This window comes from Mustela erminea, chromosome 13 (genome assembly GCF_009829155.1).
Source record: "Mustela erminea isolate mMusErm1 chromosome 13, mMusErm1.Pri, whole genome shotgun sequence".
Lineage (NCBI taxonomy): Eukaryota > Metazoa > Chordata > Mammalia > Carnivora > Mustelidae > Mustela > Mustela erminea.
The window spans coordinates 24,595,942-24,619,229 of NC_045626.1; the positions used below are offsets into that span (position 1 = coordinate 24,595,942).

At 39.3% G+C, this 23,288-nt stretch overlaps 1 protein-coding gene across 4 annotated transcripts in view; it reads left to right on the plus strand.

Annotated features, from left to right (window-relative positions):
* Positions 1-23,288, plus strand: part of DYM (dymeclin) — a 335,376-nt gene that overhangs the window by 53,896 nt on the left and 258,192 nt on the right. For all 4 annotated transcript variants that reach the window (XM_032310930.1, XM_032310934.1, XM_032310932.1 and 1 more), the window contains 3 exons: positions 8,675-8,768; positions 9,762-9,895; positions 22,119-22,191. In XM_032310930.1, coding sequence (XP_032166821.1) covers positions 8,675-8,768; positions 9,762-9,895; positions 22,119-22,191 — 301 coding nt within the window. The remainder of the gene's footprint in view (positions 1-8,674; positions 8,769-9,761; positions 9,896-22,118; positions 22,192-23,288) is intronic.

Consider the following 23,288-nt stretch of genomic DNA (forward strand, 5'->3'; position numbering starts at 1 on the left):
TTTTGGTAGTATAATATGAATTGAAATAATGAAGTGATATATTCTTGATGATAATATTTAATAATAATACTTCAATTTATGGGGCTCAATAATGTCATTGGAAAGGAACATTTTAGTCAATAGGAAAAAAGACACATGTTTAGCTTACTTGCAGGAGTGGTAATGGACTCTGCTAAGACATGCTCTTTTAGCTTGTTCTTTTCTTTTTTTTAATTGAGGAATAGTTGACATACAATGTTACCTTAGCTTCAGGTGTGCAACATATAGTGATTTGATTTTGAACTGACATTTATATACATTAGGAAATGCTCACCATGATAGGTCTTGTTATCATTTGTCCGCATACACTACAATATTATTGACTCTATTTCCTTTGCTTTACTTTATGGTCCCTGTGACTTACTTATTTTATAACTGGAAGTTTGTACCTCTTAATCCCCTTCACCCATTTCACTCATTCCTCCCTCTCTCCGCCAATTGCCCCCAGCAACTACCACTTTGTTCTCTGTATTTATAATTCTGTTTTGTTTGATTTTTTTTTTTTTTTTTTTGGTTCCCCATATAAGTGAACTCATATAGTATTGATCTCTCTCAGACTTCTTTCACTTAGCGCATCGGCCTCCCTGTCCCTCCATGTTACTACACATGGCAAGACTTCATTCTTGTTTATGGCAGAGTAATATTCCATTGTATGCATATACCACATTGCCTTTATCCATCCATCTATCAGTGGACACCTGTTGGCTGTTGTAGATGCTGCAATGAACCTGGGGGTGCAGGTCGCTATAGAAGTTAGTGTTTTTGTCTTCTTCAGATAAATACCTAGAAGTGGAATTGCTGGGTCATTTGGTAGTTCTATTTTTAATTTTTCTGAGGAACCTTCATACTGTTTTCCACAATAGCTGCCCCAGTTTACATTTCCTACCAATAGGGCACGAGGGTTCTCTTCTCCATATCCTGGCCAACACTTCCCAGTTCTAGTCTTTTTTATTTTAGCCATGCTGACAGATGTGAGGCAAAATCTCATCGTGCCTTTGACTTACATTTCCCTCATGACTAATGATGTTGAGCATCTTTTCTCATGTTTGTTGGCCATGTGTATGTCTTCTTTGGAAAAATGTTTGGGTCTTCAGCTTCCTTTTTAATCACGTGGGGGTTTTTTGCTGTTGACTTGTATGAATTCTTTACACATTTTGAATATTAACTTTTTTAAAAAATGATTTTATTTTTAAGTAATTTCTGTACCCTGCGTGGGGCTTGAGCTTGTAAGGGTGAGAACACGAGTTGCATGTTCCACTGATGGACCCAGTGAGGCACCACTTGAATAGTAACTTCTTATTGGATATATGATTTGCAAATATCTTCTGCCATTCACTAGGTTGTTTTCATTTTGTTCACAGTTTCCTTCGCTGTGCAGAAGCTTTTTAGTTTTGTTTGGTCCCACTTGTTTATTTTTTGCATTTGTTGCCCTTGCCTAAGGAGACAGATCCAAAAAAATATTGCTACGACTGAACTCCAAATTTACTGCCTATGTGTTCTTCTAGGAGTTTTCTGGTTTCACATCATACTTGTAGGTCATTAATCCATTTCAAATTTATTTTTGTATATGGTGTAAGAAGGTAGTTACCTGAGAGGACCCTTATTTTTTTCTTCTTCTTTGTTCATTAGACTTCTTCTTTAAACTGTTAAAATTAAGTGTTCCTCATTATACTTTTTTCTTTATGATTTTGCTTGTAATTTGATGAAGTTTTTTTTATTGGTTTATTAAGATCTTTTTTAGTTCTGAAATTTTCTATAATTATGGCTTTGATTTTACTTGTGTTTGAGTTTCTTCTCCCCCAACGTAGGATCACCTGTTAACATTCAGGTTCGATGTCCGTTCTTTGCTTTCCGTATCTTCTTTTTTCTTTGTCATCTTTCGCTTCTTGAATTTACTCCTTTATGTCTTTGATTCAGTCAGTGCTTTATACGTAACAGTTCTGTCAAGATTCTAGTACATCTTTTAGTTACTTCATTTTTTGGTTTTTAATCATTCTTTGTTTTAATCATTCTTTGTTTTTCCTGAACTTTAGACTGCTCTCTTTTCATTATACTCATTTTTCCCAGTGGCTTTCTGTTTTTGTTGTTGTTGTTGTTTTAAATAGGTGACTTTCTCATCTTCCACTGATGACACTTATTACTAAATTCATTTGACAGTTAAAAAAATACTTTATTTTTACTTATGTATTTATCTATCTATCTATTTGAGAGAGTGATAGAGAGCAAGAAAGAGCATGCACAGGGTGTGGGGCAGAGGGAAAATTAGGCTCTCCACTGAGCAGGGAGCCCAGTGCTGGTCTGGATCCCAGGACTTCGGGATCATGACTTGAGCCGAAGGCAGACACTTAACCAACTGAGCCACCCAGGTGCCCCAGTCCTTTATTTTTTAAAAGTAGCTCCATTCCAATGTGGGGCTTGAATTCAGAACCCCAGGGGTCATATGTTCTACTGACTGAGCCAGCCAGGTGCCGCACTGTTTGATAGTTTTGATTCAGCTCTTTGGGTGAAATTCTAGTGTAACATATCCTTACCTGAGTGTTACTGTTACTATTTTTTTCTTATTCCTTAAACCAGCAAATATTTATTGAGTTCCTGCTATATTTTAGGCTCTTTCCTATACCCTGTGCTTGGTAGTCTCAGAGCTAGTGTAGAAAGTGACTTGGTGGGAGTTGTCTGGTTGGAGAAGACAGTGGGGGGAGTTTTTTTTTTTTAAAGATTTATTTATTTGACAGATAGAAATCACAAGTAGGCAGAGAGGCAGGCAGGGAGAGAGGAGGAAGCGGACTCCCTGTGGTGCAGAGAGCCTGATGTGGGGCTCGATCCCAGGGTTCTGGGATCATGACCTGAGCCGAAGGCAGAGGCTTTAACCCACTGAGCCACCCAGGTGCCCCAGTGGGGGTAGATTTTGTCTTCGGAGGTACTTTGAAGCTGTTAACCTTGCGAACCATCCATTGATTACCAAGTAAATACTTAGATCATTTCTATAATCTCTGTCGTTAGTGAAAGTATTCTCTGTTTTGGTGGGGAGAAGGACTATCTGGATTTAGCATTTCTGTGAATTTGTATCTGTTTGTATGTTTTCATGGGTGTTTGATTTTTTAAAAGTTTCACACTTCTAGAAATGAGGGCCAAATAACCCAGTAAACGGCTGTAAGCTCATCTTTCAGTTCAATTATTTTGACCTCATGGGCAGGCCTCATCTGTATCTCTCACCGTTACATTCTACCCATACTTGAAAGTATGAAATATGTACAGAAAAGCTGACAACTGAAAAGGATATACAAAACAAACAACAGAAAGCGGTGTGTTCTCACATATTAGATAGAAACCTCAGGAATCATATCATTTCATTCGTAAATATCTTGTAAGATTTTTTTTAAAGGAGACCAATGCTATCTTACTAGGAAACCATTTTTAGCATTGTCACATAGCCACCGAGTGTTCAATTTCTAATTGTCTTAGTTTTTGTGAATCAGGAATCCTATAGAGTCTGTATGTTATTATTGGTTATTATTGGTATATCTTTACAATTCTTTTCATAACTAGTTTCCTCTGGCAATTGTCTCTCTCTTCTTTTTCTCCTATTTATGGAAGAAAGTAGGTAGTAAAGTTTCCCCAGTGTAAATTTTGTTGATTGCATCCCCATGGATTGTTAACTTTTCTCTGTTCTCTGTATTTTCTGTATCTTTGGTATTGCATTTGGAGACACAGGGCTATTATAGTGAAGTATTGGGAAAGGTTCTTTCAGGGGCTGGGAGCAAGTCTAATCTCTCACCCAGATGGAAATTCTCTTTATAATACCCTTATCTTAGAGTTATTCAGACTTTGCTTGAATTCCTGTAGAAATAGGGAAGTCCCTTCCTCACACAAAAGCTGCTTAAGTTAACAGATTGCTACAACTTCTAGTGTCAAATGAGTTAGTTTTTTTTTTTTAATTAAAAAAATCTTTTATTGAAGTGAAACTCAACATAAAATTAACCATTTTATTTATTTGTTTGTTTATTTATTTATTACTAACATACAATGTTTTATTTGCCCCAGGGGTACAGGTCTGTGAATCATCAGTCTTACACAATTCACAGCACTCACTATAGCACATAACCTCCCCAATGTCCATAACCCAATCACCCTCTCCCTATCCCCCACCCCCATCCCCAGCAACCCTCAGTTTGTTTCCTGAGATTAAGATTCTCTTATGGTTTGTCTCCCTCCCTGGTCTCATCTTGTTTCATTTTTTCCCTCCTTGCCCCCCACAACCCCCTGCCCTGCCTCTCAAATTCCTCATATCCAAGAGTTCATATGATAATTGTCTTTCTCTGATTGACTGATTTCACTTAGCACAATACCCTCTAGTTCCATCCACGTCATTGTGAATGGCAAGATTTCAGGTTTTTTGATGGCTGCATAGTATTCCGTTGTATATCTATACCACATCTTCTTTATCCATTCATCTGTCAGTGGACATCTAGGCTCTTTCCATTGGCTGTTGTGGACCAGATAAGTTAGTTTTTAATTTAAGTACCATTGTTATCTTCATTTTAAAGTTGAGGACACAGTGAGTTGTAGGGAGGTGAAGTAAGTTGCTAGGTGTCACAGCCAGTCAGTGGTGGAGCTGGGATTCAAACCTAGTGAGACTCTGTAGTCTAGTTCCATTATGCTTCTCTGTCTTCCTCTCAGCTATCACATTCCCACTCTGGTTTCTAAAGCTTATTCAACCTCAACATAATGTTTGATTTTTTTTTTTTTTTTAAGATTTATTTGTTTATTTTAGAGAGAGAGAAAGAGAGAGTGTGCCAGGGTAGGAGAGGCAGAGGGTAAGGAGAGAATCCCAAGCTGACACCCTGCTGAGGCCAGAGCCTGTGTGGGGCTCAAACCCATGACTCTGAGATCATGATCTGAACTGAAATCAAGATTTGCGTGCTCAGCCAACTGAGCCACCGGGTGCCCCAAACATTTGATTTTTGCCAATTAACTTTGGTCCTGTTAAGTTCTGTCAAGGTGTTTTAGAATAGCAAGTCTGCCATTGGGTGGTGGTGTTTAAACATCAGGGAACATACTTTGTCTTATTAGTTGACTTTCCCCTCTACATCTTGTCTAAGAGTACTTGTGAAAACTTAATTGTGTTAGAGTGTGTGCTCCATTAAGACCCGGTGTTCTAAGTATCTCCTTAGTCCCCGAAACAGAGCTGGGTCCACCTAAGTAGTTCAGTTAAACATGTGCTGAGTAAAGAAATGCAGAAGGTGTACAAAGCTTCATTTACATCAGTTCAGTAGCCGGTTTCTCTTTCCAACAACACGGGTTGTTTTGCTTTGTTTTGTTTTTAAATAGATAACCATTTATAAATTCAAACAATTACTTATAAAGTCGTTCAGTAATAAAGGGCCTATTGAGAGAACACAAGATTGTGAAGTTGGGGGTCTGAATTATGCTTGTAATCCTAGCATCCCCAGCTCTTTGTTTCAGTATTTTTATTTACAATAGCTCAATAATATTGATTCACACAGAGACGCACTGGCGAACATGAACTATTTTAAACAGTTTATCTTGAAATCTCAGGGTATTCTCTCATTAAACCCCAAAGCTTGAAAGAGGAGTAGGAAATTTTTGTCTCAAAGTGAAACAGACTAGATTTAATATCTAATTACATATCTATTCTTGATGGTAAAGTTGAACAGAACCTGTCCTAACTGCCAGCCCATGCTGCACTTGCTGCTCCCAGCGTGGTTCTCCATCCCGCAATAAGGGGCATCGCCTGGGAGAGGCTGGAGCAGAATCTCCGGTCCCATTTGACGCATGCAAGACCAGAATTTAAACTTTAATGACTGCCTTGTGATTTAAAGGCACATTAGACTTTAGGAAGTACCGTTCACTTCAGTAGGTGCAGGGAGATGGACCTGGGATTCTGCATGGCCAGTGGGGTCCCAGAAAATGCTCTTGCCACTGCTCTGTGAACCACATATCCAATAGCGAGGTGCTCCTGTTTCATGACAATGAGTAACTTGCATTGACTCAAGCTGTGACAGGAACACTTACCCAGCAGGCCGACCCGAGTCAACTTGACGGTTACTGAGCACAAAGCAGGTATGCTGTCATGGTGTACTTATTCCCACGCATGATTTTTTTAAAGTATACATACCTGGATTTTAAAATATTTAAAATGTATTTGAAGCTTGGTACATCTTTCCCATCCAAGTACTAACCAGGCCCGACCCTGCTTAGCTTCCGAGATCAGACGAGATCGGGCGCGTTCAGGGTGGTATGGCCGTAGACAAGCTTGGTACATCTTTCCAAATCTTTGACACATTTTCAAGAAGTTCAAATATATGCATAGAGATGGCAGCAAAAGCATAACCCTCAGGTCTGCATAAAAATGGATTTTTCTGGCAGCATAGGCCAGTGTGTTTGAGTGTTTGCATTTCCATTTTTTGAAGCAGTTAAAAATATATTTCAGAAGAAAAACAAATATTCAGAAGTCTGGAATCTTCGTTGTTTGAAAACCATTCGTAAAGCAAAAAGACTGGGCATTTGTCACTAACATTGTTGACTTTGGGCCCAACACTTAAACTTTCTGGGTCTCTTTTTTTTTTCCTTTTAAAGATTTTATTTATTTGTTAGAGAAAGAGTGTGCCAGGGGCGGGGGTTAGAGGGAGAGGGAGAAGCTGACTTTCTGCTGAGCAGGGAGCTCTGTATAGGACTTGATCCCATGACCTGAGCTGAAGGCAGACACTTAAACAACTGAGCCACCCAGGTGCCCTCTTTTTCTTCAGTAAAATTAAAGGTTCTGACTAAACAGTTTCTCCCTTCCAAAGAGATTTTTCTTTAAGTTTTTATTTAGGGTCTGGTGAGTTAACAGACAGTGTAAGTGTGTGCAAGACAGTGATCAACACTGCCATCCGGCACCTGGTGCTCATCACAACAAAGGCCCTCCCTAACCTCCCCGTCACCTGTTCTAGCCATCCTCCCACCCCCTCCCCTCTGGGAACCATTACTTTGTTCTCCAGAGTTAAGTTTCTTGGTTTGCCTCTCTCTCTTTTTTTCCTTTCCTTGTCTTTTTGTTACTTAAATTCCACATATGAGTGAAATCATAGGGTACTTGTCTTTCTCTGGCTGATTTTGCTTAGCATAATACCATCTAGCTCTGATGGGTTCTTAACCTTTGTCCTTCTGTGATGTATTAGGGTTATCCAGTGACCCAGTAAAGCTAATGGTATGTAAATTCTAGTTCAGATCCAAAGACCTGAGAATCGAAAGGGCCAGTGTTTAAGTCCTTGTGCAAGGGCTGAAGACCAATGTATTAGTTCCACAGTGAGGCAGAGAGAGAGGATTGAGCCTTCCTCTGACTTTTGTTCTGTTCAGGCCTTTAATGTGTTGGAGAATGCCTGCTCACTTTGGAGAGGCAAGTCTGCTTTGCTCAGTTGAAAATTAAAGTGCAGGAACACCTTCACATACACATCCAGAAATAATGTTTAACCAGATATGTGGGCGTGCTGTGGTCCAGTCCCATTGATTCATAAAACTAACCGTCACATATGTGTTACCGTGCAGACTGATAGAACTTTATATTTTCATTAAATCTAATTTTTTGATTATAAGGATTGGTATAGCACAGCGTTTTAGAGCCAAGGATTGGAACCAATAGATAAGGATGTATCCTTGAGCAGTAACAACAGAGACATGAGGATCTGTGAAATGGAGGTGATATTGGTGCTTTTCTCCCATAGTTGGTTTTAAGGATTAAATGAGTTGATGTGTGTAAAGCGCTTAGTGTATATTAGTCAGTGTCTGTTACCTGTTGTTTCTTTTGATGAGAAAAGTGAGGTTGGAGAAGAAAAGTAACTTGAGTTTTAATATTCTGTTAATTTAGACTTGGATCTAGAGATCAGATCTTCTGATTCTCATGATAGTATCTGCTTGATTCTTTGGCTGGATTTGCTGAAATGCTCACCTTTACACTTAAAAGTTTTTTAAAACAAATTCTTTAAAATTTTTTCTGATCAAATAACTTCTCCCTGGCCATATTACTTAATGTTTCTGTTTATTTTTCGTTAGAATGATTTATGGTTATCTGAAAAGAGTTTTACCATTCTAGTTTATTGTATTCTGTGTACTAGGGATCATTTTTTGTTTTTTGGTTTTTTTTTAACACTTGCCTGCTTTCTTTCTTTTCCTTTCCTTTCCTCTCCTTTTTTTTTTTTTTCTTTTCCTTCCACCACGCCCTTGGAGCCCAGCATGGGGCTTGAACTCATGACCCTTTGAATAAGACCCGAGTTGAGATCAAGAGTCAAATGCTTAATGACTGAGCCATCCAGAGGTCCCTAACATTTGCTTTTCTAAGGAGAAAAATATGTATGTGTATAAATTGACTATATATCAGCTATTATTTTGAATTCTGAGATGAATTGGCTACTTTCTCATATTGTGTCTATCATTTTCAGTTTACAGATCATTTTTGGTTCAGAATTAAGACCAAGTAGCAATTTCTCTCATTGTTTATTTTTCCTAATTAGATTGAAAGTACAGTAAGGTTTGTCTGTGGAGCAACTTCAGTTTGACAACTTGGTTTTATAAATGCTGTAATATGTTCACTTTGATTTCAGTTAATTTTAACTTTCTAAAACCTTATCTTCTCTTGCAGTTGTAAACAACCCTCGAACAGGAAACCTTGGTGCGCTAATTAAGGTCTTCCTTTCTAGAACCAAAGAACTAAAACTTTCAGCAGAATGTCAGAAGTAAGCTGACTGATTAAATCATGTTCTCTTTATATTTAGAAATATGAGTATTTTGGGGGGGGGTAGAAATAGATTATGGTCTTTTGAAAGCTATAAAGGAATTCTCATTATTAAAAAGTAAAAGAGAGGTTATAATTTACTGTCCAAACCATTGTGGTGGGATTATGAATTCTGGAATCTGTTTGATTACAGTATTTTAGACTGTCTTCAGAAATACATTCCTTAAGGTTAATAGTGATATAATTATTATTAAAAAAGGTAGTTCCTCTCCATTATCACCATTGCTCATATTTAGTTTGAATAATGAATAAGTTTGAGGATTATTTCATTCCACATTATTTCCTTTCTATCTTTCCTCATAGAGGAAAGAAAGCTCAGATTAGATATTAGAATATTATTTTAATTCCACCATAGCTAACATAGGTATTATAATTTTATATTTGATACATTGGAAGGTTAATCTATGCACTCAACCATTTTTAAAAACCATTTTGGATGGCAGACTCTAAAGAAATGGTTCATTGCCCTGCTTCCAAACAAATGATATTTAAAAAATTAAAAAATTAAAAATTAAAGCTTCTTTTGAGTTCATGGTTACTAATACAAGTAGCAAGTATTGTACGGGGCTGCTGCTAACTGTGCCCTACTTAAAATTTTAGTTGTGTGCTTGCATATATTCTCTTTCTGTTATTATACTTAAAATTTTTTTTTCACTTTTCCTTGAACTGCCTGTGTATGGGACAAGTATTAAGTTCAGAACAATGAGCAGTCATGCCTAAGGAAAATATTTTTATTAGGTTGACTCACTAAAATACAGAGAATGAAACATGAAGGAGACTGGAACAGTGTAATAAATCATGAACCATGAAGAGATAGAGTTATTGTCTTTATATTACAAGCAGAAGGGGCAAAATGCTTGAGAAATGAACTAGATAGCACTCATGCTCTTGATTCAGTATGGATTCTCGTGTGATTTTGGTTTTTCCTTTGCAGCCACATCTTTATTTGGCAGACACACAATGCTTTGTTTATTATTTGCTGTTTGCTGAAAGTGTTCATCTGTGAGATGTCAGAGGAAGAACTGCAACTTCATTTTACTTACGAAGAAAAATCTCCCGGCAGTTACAGTAAGTATTGCCTTTTAAGATGTTCTAGGGATAGCGTGTGTGACAGGGAAGGATAGAATTTGAGGAATAAAAGTAGAATTTTGAAAATTCTATTTTTCTTTTTATAATTTTCATTTCTAAATGACCTGGCTCTCTGACTCTTTTTTCCTCCTGTATTAATTACAGTAAGCCAAGACACAAATTCTTTTTTTTTCCCTTTTTCTCTTTATATAAGAAAGCAAATAGGATTGAAACTTTTATTTGCTTTGGACTTCCATGAATATGGAAAATAAAGTTAAAAACCACAAGTATACCTTTCAGAAAACAAAGATGTCAACTTTGGTTTTATTACCAGGGTGATGCATTATGGAAGACAGCCAATCAGAATCGCAGATTTTGTAAATGTTAAAGATGACTTTCATAGGACAGAACAGGCTCTGGGTCTTTGGGACTACTTGATCAGATATAATGTTTAAGGACAATTTTACGATGCTGAAATGTGTGGTCTTTTTCTGAAGACATGGGGAGAGGTTACCATTCTCTCATGATATTGCTGGGATTGTGTTATGGGGTTTTTTGCCAGTAGTTAGGAAGGTCTGTAGTTTTCCAGATGGTGTTTCATTTTTTAGCATTAAAACTTATAACCAAGGAGTAGAAGGGCAGAATGGGATTCTTACATGAAATATGGGGAATATAGTATTTTGCATCTCACCTTCACACTAACTTGTCTCTGAGGGTAAAGGCAGTGTTGCTCCTGAGATCCCTGGGTTCATTTTTCAAAACACATCTCTGCCCTCTTTAGGCTTTTTGCCTACCTACAGCTTTATATGTTGATTTTTGAGTTTTAAGAAATAAATGTGTTCCATTTACTGTTGTGAGAATCTGTATTTGTTAAGCATACACTGATGTTTAAACAGAGCTTTGAATCAGAATTGTGTCTTGCATGTGTTAATTTTGTAAGGCTAGGCTTTGTTTTTGTGGTGCTGAAAGTGCCAAGAGCGGCTGGGCTTGGGGAGTTGCAAACCTTTCCACAGAAGGTCTAACAGCAAGAATGGAGTCCATGTTTACCCCGTGGCACCTGAGAGCTGAGCCAACCAAGAACCTGCAAACCCAGCACTTTGTTCTGCTTTATGTCAAAACAGTTATGCTTGCATTGTACTTTAAAATAAATACAATAACATTGTGTTAATATAAAATTATTTGTCATACATACCATTGAGTAAGTTGAAGCACTTCAGAGATATGCTGTATTTATTTTGAGGCCCAGAAGAACCCTCTTTGAACTCATGCTCTCCACTCATACCCCAGTTTGAGAAGCATGGTGTTTGTTTTTTACGATTTTATTTATTAGAGAGCACACACACGCACGCGCACGCACACACACACATACACACGCACACATGAATGGGGGAGTGGCAGAGGGAGAAGCAGACTCCCCGCTAAGCAGGGAGCTGGATGACCTGAACTGAAGGCAGATGCTTGAGCCACCCAGGCATCCCGGGAAACATGGTTTTGTTGTACATCCTACATAACCTCAAGTGAGGGCAGTGTAAAAATGACACTTTTCAGCCATGGGGCACATTATCAAGATGTTTATCTCACCAAAAGAGCCATCTGTGAGGTCTAGTACTGGTAATTTTGTCTGTGCACTGACAGATTGTCCTCTTTTTTAATATGGATTAGCACTTCAGGATTTTATACACATTGTTTTGTTTTATTCTTTTCCTTTACAGTTGAGACTGCTGTTGATCCACCAGTTTTAAGTCCAGTAAATATCTTTGTGAGGTTAAAGACTTCCCATTTTTGGCATATGTAATTATTTTCATTTTAGTCATACATGTTGTTAGTTTGAGATATTTACTTCTCACTGGTGTTAAGTCCTTTTTACATTTTCTTTTAATGTCTTTTTATAATTTGTAAAAGTAATAAAATTAAATGAATACATAGATACTGTTAAATGGTAAAAAAACAAAACAAAACAAAAAAACCCCTCACTATGCTGTACCTAAAAACATCTGTTTATCATTTAGAATGTGAATCTTGAAATCAGATGTGCGGGAGACCGCGTGGGAGACTGCGCAAGGGTTGAGAGACTAGACAGTAGTACAGGTTGCTCAGAGGTTGAATTGACAGAAGCGGAGGACCACCTACAAACAGCTGAGCAAAGTCAGCTGAGGAATTTGAGGACTTTTTTTGGTTCCATTCACTGTAATTCTGCTGTGATGAAGTGGATGTTGCCAGCACATGAGGGTCATGTGACTCTTCGTAGGCTCCCAATTTGTAATAGAAATTTGTGAGACTGTCCTGTGTGAACATTTCCCCACAGGCTCTGTATGCTTGGTGGCAGATTGTTTGCTGGAGGGAATTTGTATCATTTTGTAAATATAACTCTTTCCACTAGTGCATGCCTTTGAGCATAGTCAGAGAGGACAAAACTAGCCCTGGGCAAAATTTTGTGTTTTCCCTTTGCCTTCAATGTGAGTACGGCCTTCTGTCTTGGGATCATCCCCCATTACCCCAAGGTAGTAACTGATAGGTTTTGTATTTCATAAATCCAATATTTTAAGTCCTTAGGGATATGATTTTTTTTTTTTTTAGGGACATGAATTTGTAATTTGTTTCCACAAACACTATGGTGGTTTGTTTCTTTATGTGTTTGATGATGTTGATTGTGAGCTTTTGTTTGTTCATCTTAATCTGAGGCCCCAAATAAAGGAGGGATTTGCATTTGCTTCTAGAGGGATCTAGACTGCATCACCTGAGGCCATTTAACCTCCTTCAGAGGTTCTTGGCTTAATGTGACCACTTGGGGTTCAGCTCCCCAGTAGCAAGCTGGTGGCACGCCTTTGTATTGGCAGCTTTGGATTGGCATTCGTCTGGGTCACCCTACCCTCCGGGTTTGTTTACTGCTCAGTATTTTACTGTGGATTCAAGCCACAGTCTGTTTGCCTGTGGTTGTTCTTTTTGGTTATGGTGCAAGGGTCCCTGGAGATTTCCTCTACTTTCTGGAAGCCCATCAGTGCACTAAAAACTGTATTTTAGCCAAGAACTAGTTGTTTTGTACAGGAGGCCTCTTTGGAGTAACTACTAATATTGTCGCCAATGGAAGGCAATTACAGTTTCTTTACAAATATTTTTACATCTTTTTCAGATGAGGGAAGAAGTCTTTGGAGATTGAGACTGAAGATAGAAACACACACACACACACACACACACACACAGGGGGAGAGAGCTGGCTGGAAAGCCCAGGGATGTGGGGGGGCACTAGGATCAAGAGCACAGAGTGGGAGTGTGGGTTTGCACTGCAGGAGCGTGCCACCTGTGCCAGCAGCGCTGTGGGCGGGCAGTGGGGGGACAGAGGACCCCGTCACCTGCCAAGAGCTGGCACACACGGCAGCTAGTTAGCGCGGCTCTCTGGAGAGTAGAAAAGGGACTGGAGACTTGTTGAGTCCAGGTAAAATGCTTGCTTAACCACATTTCCTCGGCATAAAATAGTTTAATATAGATGTATTTTTAAAAATTTTATTTTGTAGGAATTGCTCTCAAGCATAGTGGATTGAACCCACATGTTTATCTTTGCTTTATTCTGAAACCCCGATAAAATATCAGTGAAGGGACTTTTAATAAGTCATGAATTTTTTATTAGTTTAAAGAGGAGGAAAGGGGAACACACTGTTAGTAACATTTTTCAAGTTGGAAAGTTGAGTAATGATGAACTCTACTGATCAGTGAAAGCTGAAGGTTAAATGCCTTTAGGGTCGGAGAACTACCAAGAAACAGCCAGTTCTTGTCATAGAGCCCTGGAAAGGCTTAGGAGTTGGAAGTACCGGGTGTCTCTGAAGGCAGACACCTTGGAGGAGTGATTGAAGGAGCAGCTGGACGCTCAGCTCTTCTCCAGCACCACATGCAGTCAGGAGACCACCCCCTCCTCGGTTAATACTAGAATGTCTTCTCCGAGGGGCTGAACCAAGAGGACCTTCCTCTACTTGGGAGCTCTGGGGTGCTGTGGAGGGATGGTCTGCTGAGAACAGGGCTAAGAGCAAAGGCTACAAATGGAGGAGTGAGGCATCTTGACATGGCTTCTAAATGCAGGCACTGGGGTTGTGCCCACTACATCCCCTTCCCTCCAGAAGGTTAATGCATACACTTGTGGAGAAAATGAACCAAACCAGGAAAAAGATGTAGAGATGCTGATGTTTGGGTGTCTCAGTGATACAGCTCCAAACCCTCCAGTGTGAGCCACCACTTGCAGGCTGTGCCTGTGCACATGGAGCTTCCATCAGCATTGGCCTCCTTCTGGCAAATAAATGGAGACCCAAAGATCCTGAACAATTGGAAACAACTTCCAACTTCTGAGAGATCAAAATGAGAAAAAGTGGTAGAATATATATTTATGGAAATTTAAAAATTTTAAATTAAAAAAATTTAAATTTAACTTTTAAAAAATTTTAAATTTAAATTTTAAAAATCCATAATCATACTTTTCTAATATAATTACTTTCTTTTCCAACTACTTTCTTTTCCTTCCTTCCTTTTTTTCTTTTTTTTAAGATTTTGTTTATTTGCCAGGGAAGGGGAGAGAGAGAGAGAGAACAAGCACAAGCAGGGCGAGTACCAGGCAGAGAGAGAAGCAGGTTTCCTGTTGAGCATAGAGCCTGATGTGGGACTCAATCCCAGAATCCTGGGATCATGACCTGAGCTGAAGACAGGTGCTTAACCCACTGAGCCACCCAAGCGTCCCCACTACCTTCCTTTTCATTCTCCTCTGGCCGAAGACATTTTTACGTTTTTATTTTATTAATATTTTTTGAAAGATTTTTGTCAGAGAGAGAGGGAAAGAGAGAACACAAGGGAGCAGGGAGCAGTAGGCAGAGGGAGAAGCAGGCTTCCTGCTGAGCAAGGGGCCCGTTATAGGACTCAATCCCAGGACTCTGGGATTATGATCTCAGCCGGAGGCAGACACTTAACTGACTGAGCCACCCAGGTGTCCCTGACTGCAAACCTTTTTGAGACTCTCTGGAAGTATATTCAAAACCCATGATGTATTCATTTAACTAAATGCGCTAGAGGTGAAACTTTTGAAACTAGTTTTGAATTCTTTCAGATGGCCAAAGTGCTTTGGCTCTCAAGGCAGCAGTGTTTTACTCTTCTCTTATTTTTGCTTGGACTAATCCTTAGGGCCTGGGGCAAGCTGTAGCTCAAGAGGTAAACCTGAAATTGGTAGATGAGTTGTTTCTGTTTTATTTTTGTCTCAAAGAGTTTAATTTCATTAGTTGAGTAATGCAAAAGAAAGAAAGAAAGAAAAGAAAGAAAGAAAGAAACCAATTGCTAGAAAGGACTCACGAAAGCATGGATTTACTCTTTTGAAATATTTTGCATATAAGATTTGTCATCTGTCTTTGTAGAAAAATTAAAGTGCTTCTAGGACCTCCTGAATTGTTCTTCACCTTACAATAAGTGATAGTGTTTTTGATATTCCTCTCTTTTCTCTCCCTTTCTTTTCTGTTATCAGTGGAACAAATCGTTAAACTTTATTGATAGGCTTGCTTTCCAATTTCAAACTATATCACAAAGCTGTAGTAATTGAAACAGTGTGGTATTGGCATTAAAGCAATACAGATCAATGGACCAGAACAAGGAGCCCCAAAATAAACCCATGCATATGTGGCCAGTTAGTCTATAACAAAGGTGCCAAGTGTATATACAGTGGAGAAAGGGCAGTCTCTTCGGTAATAGCGATGGGAAAATCGGAGAGCCGCATGCGAAAGAAGGAAACTGGACCCCTGTCTTGCACTATACACAAAAATCCATTCAAAGTGGACTGAAGACTTGAATGTAGGACCTGAAACCTTAGAACTAATAGAAGAAAACCTAGGGGTAAGCCCCCTGCTATAGGTCTTGGAGAAGATTTTTTGAATCTGACAGCAAAAGCAAAAATAAACAGGTGGGACTACATCAAACTAAAAAGCTTCTGCCAGCAAAGGAAACCATCAAGAAAATGAAAAAACAGCCTGTTGAATGGGAGATGTTATTTCCAAATCATATCTGATAAATAGGGAACTCAGCCGGTGGCTGGCTCGGTCGATGGAGCATGCAACTCTTGATCTCAGAGTCATGAGTTCAAGCCCCACATTGCATGTAAAGTTTACTTAACAACAGCAGCAAAAATCCGAAGGGTTCAAAAATCTTAGACCTCTTTTCCAGTTATTGTGGTGCATGGCCTCGTGAGCAGCAAAGCTTCCATCACTCTGCATGGATTGGTGCGGAAAGTCCTTCACAGGACCAGTGCAAGTGCCAGAAGTTTTGGGAGATGGTGGAGCTGCAGATCCCCTTGAAGAACAGTGACCCTCAGGAGAACAGATGCCTCTCAGCACTGTCAGGCTTAAGTCCACTCCTAGTTCCAAGTTCTCTAAGTATGTGTTTTGGGGGATCAACAGCACTTGATGAGGCCAGGACTGTGGATATTTCCCACGCAGACATTGGGATGCTGAAGAAACTCAACAAGAAATAAAAATCAGTCAAGAAGCTGGCCAAGAAGCAGATCCTTTGAATCCTGGGCCCAGGCCTGAATAAGATTGGCAGGTTCCCTTCCTTGCTGACCCACAATGAGAGCATAGTGGCCAGAGTGGATGAAAAATAATAAAACTGGGATTTAAGAGGATAATACTTTAAATTGGCCTAGAATCTAAGTATATGTAATGCAGTGCAGTACCCTGTCATGTATATATTCTGTATAGTTTGTAGTTGCTTACTAAAATCTATTTCGATACTTTCTCCAATGTACCATGAAACTGTTTTCTACCCTCTTCTGTTACCAACAGTTTTTATACTATGCTCAACATAGAAATAAAGAAGGCATATTTTATAATAAAGAAGGCATATTTTATAATAGAACCTGGAAGACTGTATTATCCTTGAGTATAATTAGAAACATTTCCATTTGACTACAATAATAGCAGACAGTCAGAATTATTACAGATTTTATTGGAATATGTGGGGCACAGTCTTATAAATATTGTAATGCATTAAAATGTAGATCAATTTGAATTTTAGAAAAGAGTGAGTCCATCTGCTTTCCCTTCATTTACGATTATTTTATAGACACATATTCAGTTTTTCTCATTAGAAGTTTAAATATGATTTTGTAATACTTTAGAATAATTCCAATATTAGTTTCACAATTAAAACTGCCAATTACAGACTCTACCATGGTTTTCTGACTATAAGTTTATAGTAAATACACTCTAGCTTATGTGTCTTTCATCTTAAGGAAGTCAGTTTTACTCTGAACTTTTTAGGCACTCAGGGAACCTGTTTTTGGAATATAGCTCTGGTATTTCTTGATGATGTTTTTAATACTTGTTTTTGGCACAGTTGAGCAGCATTTAGAAACCAACAGCTTGACTTTCTGCATGCAAAGTAAGCAACAATGAGCTCTCTGTGTTTTAATATTTCCATGTTACCTGATTTAAATGACCCATATGTTTTCTTTTTTCTGGCTGCTTCTTTGTTTTCCATTAGTGCTATTTTTTCCCTCTTCCTCGAGTGAGTGCTTTTTTCATTATTCTTTTCTCCCTCTCTTCCTGCCCTTCCTACTCTGGTGGAAGGTATTTGATTAAACAGCATCCTGGTCTTCTCTGGTTCCCTCCCTAGGGAGAGTGTGGTGTGTATGAATGGGTGCCCAATGACTCAGTTTCACGTATAGATGATGGGAGTTGTAAGGGACCATGGATATCATCTGCTCTTTCACTTGCTCCTTCCCCTGGTGTCACTCACAGGCACGAGAGAAGTAAGCTTAGGGCTTTAAAGCGGGGGAACCCCAGATAGAGGAGATATCAGTGACCTTGTTGTGCACAATACATATGATAACAGTTTATATTTATGCATTGTTAGAGGCTATTTCTAAATTGGGTATTTAAATCAAAGACTTCCAGTATGTGTTGATGAATGTGTAACAGACGACCTTGATGTGTAAACGAATACGGGCTTTTTCATATCTCTCCCCTCAGATTTACCAGGGGTTAGTGTTTGGGGTCTTCAGTGAGACATGGTTGACCGACTGGATTTTTTCCAACTTTAAAAATAGTTTGTAAGGGTTTTTGTTTTTTTCAGCCCCCCCCTCTTTTTTTGAGTCTGTATTTGGGTTCAAATCCAGTCTCCGCCACTTATTTTAAGTTAACCGACCATTCTGAGCCTTGATCTCTTTATCCGTAACATGATGGTGATGATCATACCTTCTCCTTAAGAGTTATTGTCAGGATTAATGTGACATGACGAATGAAATGCTTGGCACAGTGCCTCTCCAAGAGGAGGGTACTCAGTAAATGTTAGCTATGAATATGATCTCCAAGAAGCTGACATTGAAAATATGAGCGTATTTGACTGAAGCTATAAGAGGCAATTTAAAACTCTTTAAGAGAGAAAAACTGTCGGTTTAAAACTTCACACTAAACATACTGAATCTCTTCAGAGTCCTTTGCTCAAAGATCTTCAGTTTGCTTTGTTACTGACCTGAAGATTTCAAGGACTTTTCAGATTCTCTTTCCTATGAGAAATGCATGAGTGTTACTATAATTTTTGGCAGGTGAGTTTATATTTACTTGTTTTTATTGGCGCTAAGGAAGATACTTGGCTTCAAATGAAAGCTGAGTGATATAAATGTTGCTTGGAAAAGAACGCCCTATGAGTGACTTGCTTAATGTCAGACCTGGTAAGCGGTCAAATCTTGTCACTCTTCACTTGATAAACAATTATTTGCTTCTAGCTTAGTCCCAGAAATAAGAATATGGTATTCTTTTTTTTTTTTTTTAATTTAAGATTTTATTTATTTGACAGAGATCACAAGTAGGCAGAGAGGCAGGCGGGGGAGGGGTAGAGGGAGGGGGAAGCAGGCTTCCCACTAAGCAGAGAGCCCGTTGTGGGGCTCGATCCCAGAACCCTGAGATCATGACCTGAGCTGAAGGCAGAGGCTTTAACCCACTGGGCCACCCTGGTACCCCAAGAATATGGTATTCTGTAGCAATGTTTTTGTTTTAGTAATAGAAGTTGATAGAGATTTCAACTGGAGACTGCCTGTTCTTGTCTTTTGTTGTTAGAATTTTGGCCTTAAAATGGTACATTTCACTTGTATGAAATGTATTTATCATAATTTCATTACTAAGTTGATAATGATGCTGTGAATATATTCCTTAATTGACCTAAGCTGTAATCTTGGCAGAAGTGATGGTTTAGATGGCACATGGAATACAATACAGAATCCTCTTCACTGTGTTAAGATTTGAGGTTGAGATGTGCTTGCACCCCGGAAGGAAAAAAATCCAACCCTCTATGGTCCTTAGCATTTGTTCCCTCACTTTCCGTAATTAAAAAACTTCTGACTACTTGGCTGAACAAGGATATGCTGTTAAAATGGCCTGCTGATTTGGTCTGGGATATTCTTTAGGGAATGAAGGAATGATTTTAAATATCCTTACTTGGGTCTGGGTCACTGCATTCTGTAGGATGAGCCATGGGATGACATTGCAGCAAGTTGTATTAGGTATGTATCATATGCCGGGAGATGAACTTGGAGCAGGTTATTGACTCATTTGGGTTGTGTTGGACCACTTTCGCAGTGAGAAGGATTTTAGTTACATCTACTTTTTATTGTGTAGCCTCTGAGACCAGTGTTACTTATTTCCAAATTCTATTTTTTCACTGGTTGAGCTAAGCCTCGCACTTCTAGAGTACGATTTAATGTAGTTACTGAATTTACTTCTTGCCATGTTTTCTTTGTAGCATTGATTGGTGCTTTTATGATTCAGTATTCTCTTCCAGCTCTGTACTCACCTCTCAGAGGGTTACTGTGCCAGTTCCATTTATGGAAAGTCAGGAAGGAATTTCTTCATAATTTCTGAATGCCAGGTGATAGTGTGGTTTAGAAAAAAGAATTGCTAAACTTTGAAATTCCCAGTCCTTTGATGCTTCGGAAATAACCACTAGATTTGTACTAGGCCCTGGCTGTGGTTTGGCGAACACGTTTTGAGTATATGTTATGTGTTAAGCTCTTTGTCAGTTGTCATTCTCAAGAAGTAGAGTCCAGAGGTTCCTGGGTAAAGCATCTGACTCTTGATCTCAATTCAGGTCTTGATCTCAGGGTCTTGAGTTCAAACCCCGCACTGGGCTCCATGCTGGGCATGGAGCCTATTCTTTAAAAAAAAAAAAGGTTAGAGTCCAATGGCTGCCTGCCCACGTATAGACAGAAATTATAGTATAATGTAACCTATGTATACAATGAAAGACATGAACAAGGCAAAATAGTTTGTTGGTGATTTTTTTTTTTCAGGGTGAGGCAGAGATTTGGGTTTTATGGAGGAGAGGAAGATTGAGGATGATGCAGGTGAATAAAGATTGGCTTTTTAAAAAGTCAGGTTTTCATTGTTGGAGGGCATTCTTGGCAGAGGGAATGTTATTGAGGAGGCTTGAAATGGCATGCAGCAGGGCACTGGGTATTGTTGGAATATAAATTGTGAATAATGGGGGGAGATCATGGTAGAATGAGGTACAGGGTCTGTGTCTTGAAGCATCTGGTAACTTGTACTTAGAGCACTTGAGTTTTTTCTGATACCTAGTATTCAGTTAAAGCAGTTGAAAAGATGTAAGCCAGGAGAGGGAAGGGGGGGGTTTAGTCAGCTACAGCAGTCTAGGGTTTGGATTGGAGAGAAGTAAGATTGGATGTAGGAATACTAGTTAGGAAGGTTGAAAGAAGTTCAGGAGTGAGTTTTAATTTAGTAAGCTGATTTAACTGAACCGAGATGATGAAATAGTGAACAAAAGCATGACGGAGTACAGAAAAGAGGAAACATCAGAGAGGTAGGCTGTGCAATTGAGTGGACCCAGAGATTGGTTAAAAAAAAGCATATACGTGAGTATCCTGGGCTTTGGCCCTGCGTTCTTGATGTGGTCCCCAAAAGGAAGTAGAAAGAAGCAATAAGTGGGTTTCAGGGCGCCTGGGTGGCTCAGTGGGTTAAACCACTGCCTTCGGCTCAGGTCATGATCTCAGGGTCCTGGGATCGAGTCCCGCATCGGGCTCTCTGCTCAGCAGGGAGCCTGCTTCCTCCTCTCTCTCTGCCTGCCTCTCTGCCTACTTGTGATCTCTCTCTGTCAAATAAATAAATAAAAAATCTTAAAAAAAAAATAAGTGGGTTTCAAGTACTGGGAAAGATGGGTTCGGTTTTGAACATGTGGAGTTTGAGTTACCAGTGATGCATCTAAGTGGAGATGGCCAGGAGGCAATTGGATATAAAGATAAGAAGGAGTTCACTAGAGAGACCAAGAGGAGAACCGTCGCGGTAGCAATCACCAGCATGTTAGTAATGATTGGTGAAGGGGGACACAGGGAGTGGGGAGAGGAGGAAGTCAGTGGTGGAAGTCTGGGGAACACGCCCATAGTTGAAAGATATATTCTGAGGAGGCAGATTGTGGGAATGAGTAGAAAAAGATGTAGACTGGAAACAAGGTGTTGTAGGAACTGAGGGGAATAAGAATTTCATGAAGGAATAGGTGTCAGTAGTGTCCAAAGCCAGAAGTCGCATGAGCTGTTGGAAATTAGCTTTGGAAATTAGACCGTCATTTAGAGTGGTTTGGGACAGAGAAACATTTCTACAGGAATGATAATTTGCCTCTTATCCTTGCCACTTACTCTGTGACCTGGGAAAGCCATTTTACCTCTGGCTCTTTATTTGTAAAGGGATGGAAACCCTCTCACTGGGTTTCAGTCTGTGATCTGTGGAGCCCCACAGGTTCAGAAAAGGTGCTGTGAGGGTCATCAAGGAGATCTGGTGTTTGATCAGATATTTACTGGGGAAAAGAGGTATAGGCATTCTGTTGACTCAAACAGAGCAGCTAGGGCAGCTTGATTTTTTTTTTGGTCTTTTTATGTATTTCACTTCAGTGTAAGATTTCATTTGAAAAAAAAAATAACAGTATAAAATAAGAGATTTAAAAACTGCTGGTCTACAGGGACCACAAGATACAGACACATTAAAAGTTATATAATTAATGGCTAATGTTCAAAATTCCTATACTAAATGAAGATTGTAGTATGTACTGACTTATGGTTTGGATTTTATTAGAGGTCACCATTAGAGTCTGAGTTTATGAGATAATAACAGTTGTTATTCTCATTAGGAATGAAGACTGAACTTGTACAAAGCTCTATTCTATTTCATATTTTGTTAAAAAAAATTTTTGTGTGTCTTACCAGGTTCTGACTCTGAAGATCTTTTGGAAGAATTGCTCTGTTGTTTGATGCAGTTGATCACTGATATTCCACTCCTGTAAGTTCTGGCCAAGCCAGGATTTGCTTTATCTTCTTTGTGTATTGAAGATAGAGACTGATCATGTTGAAGAGTTTGTGAACGCAATTCCTATATGCTGTAAAGTGTTCTTTTTAAAGCAGTTATGCTCAATATTTTAAAAAAATTGTCTCTCTGGAGCCTTTTCAGACATTTTTGTAATTGCCTCTCCCCACTAGTGAAATTTGAATACCCCAGATACACTGAATGTCTCTTTATGTACTGTGGCCCTTTGGAGGGCCACAGATCATTATAATATCTGTGAAGTTTTTCACCCCTGAAGAATCAGTTTTCACTCTCTTAGGAGTGATATCACCCCATGGAGAATGCATATTTTAAAGAAATTATTATTTTTTAAAATATTGTGTTTTTAAGTAATCTCTTAATTAAGAGCCAACATGGGGCTCACATTTAATAATCCTGAGATCAAGAGTCATATGCTCTACTGACCAAGCCAGTCAGGCACCCCTAAAGGAATTATTTTTTGAATAAAGAAGAAGAGTTAAGATTGATTATGATGGAATCGCTGTGAACGTGGGGATATCACTGGATGTGTGCTGCTTGCCTGTGGCCCACAGAGGAAGGACCAGGTATTCGTGAGAAGATGGCTTCCCGGCCTCTGTTGTGCATAAGTACAGCATCCAGAATTGTAATCTAGATTTAGAAACGAGAACCACCAAGACCTACCACAGGGCTGAAGCCACTGAAGAATCACCCAGTGGCGAAGGGCAAAGGGGAGAGGGTCCCATGCAGGTGGAGCTCATGTGGCAGACCCAGGTAACTGGACTTTCTGATGTCCTTCCTTGCCTTCTTTCCGACACATCTCTGATATTGTTTGGGGGCCATGGTGTGCCCAGCTTAGTTCTCAGGCCCCAGGGGAGCTAAATGTGGCCCCGTGACGTGGTTTGGGCCAGTGCTGTGTGAGCGGAAGTCGTGAGCTTGCAGGGCGTGTATCTCTAGCTTTCTGGCCTGCTGCCCTTCTCTTCCGTCCTGGGATGCAGAGGCAGTGCTGGGGCCATCTTGAAACGATGATGATGAGTGCCACATGCAAAGAACAGGGTCCCAGGAGTATGGGATTT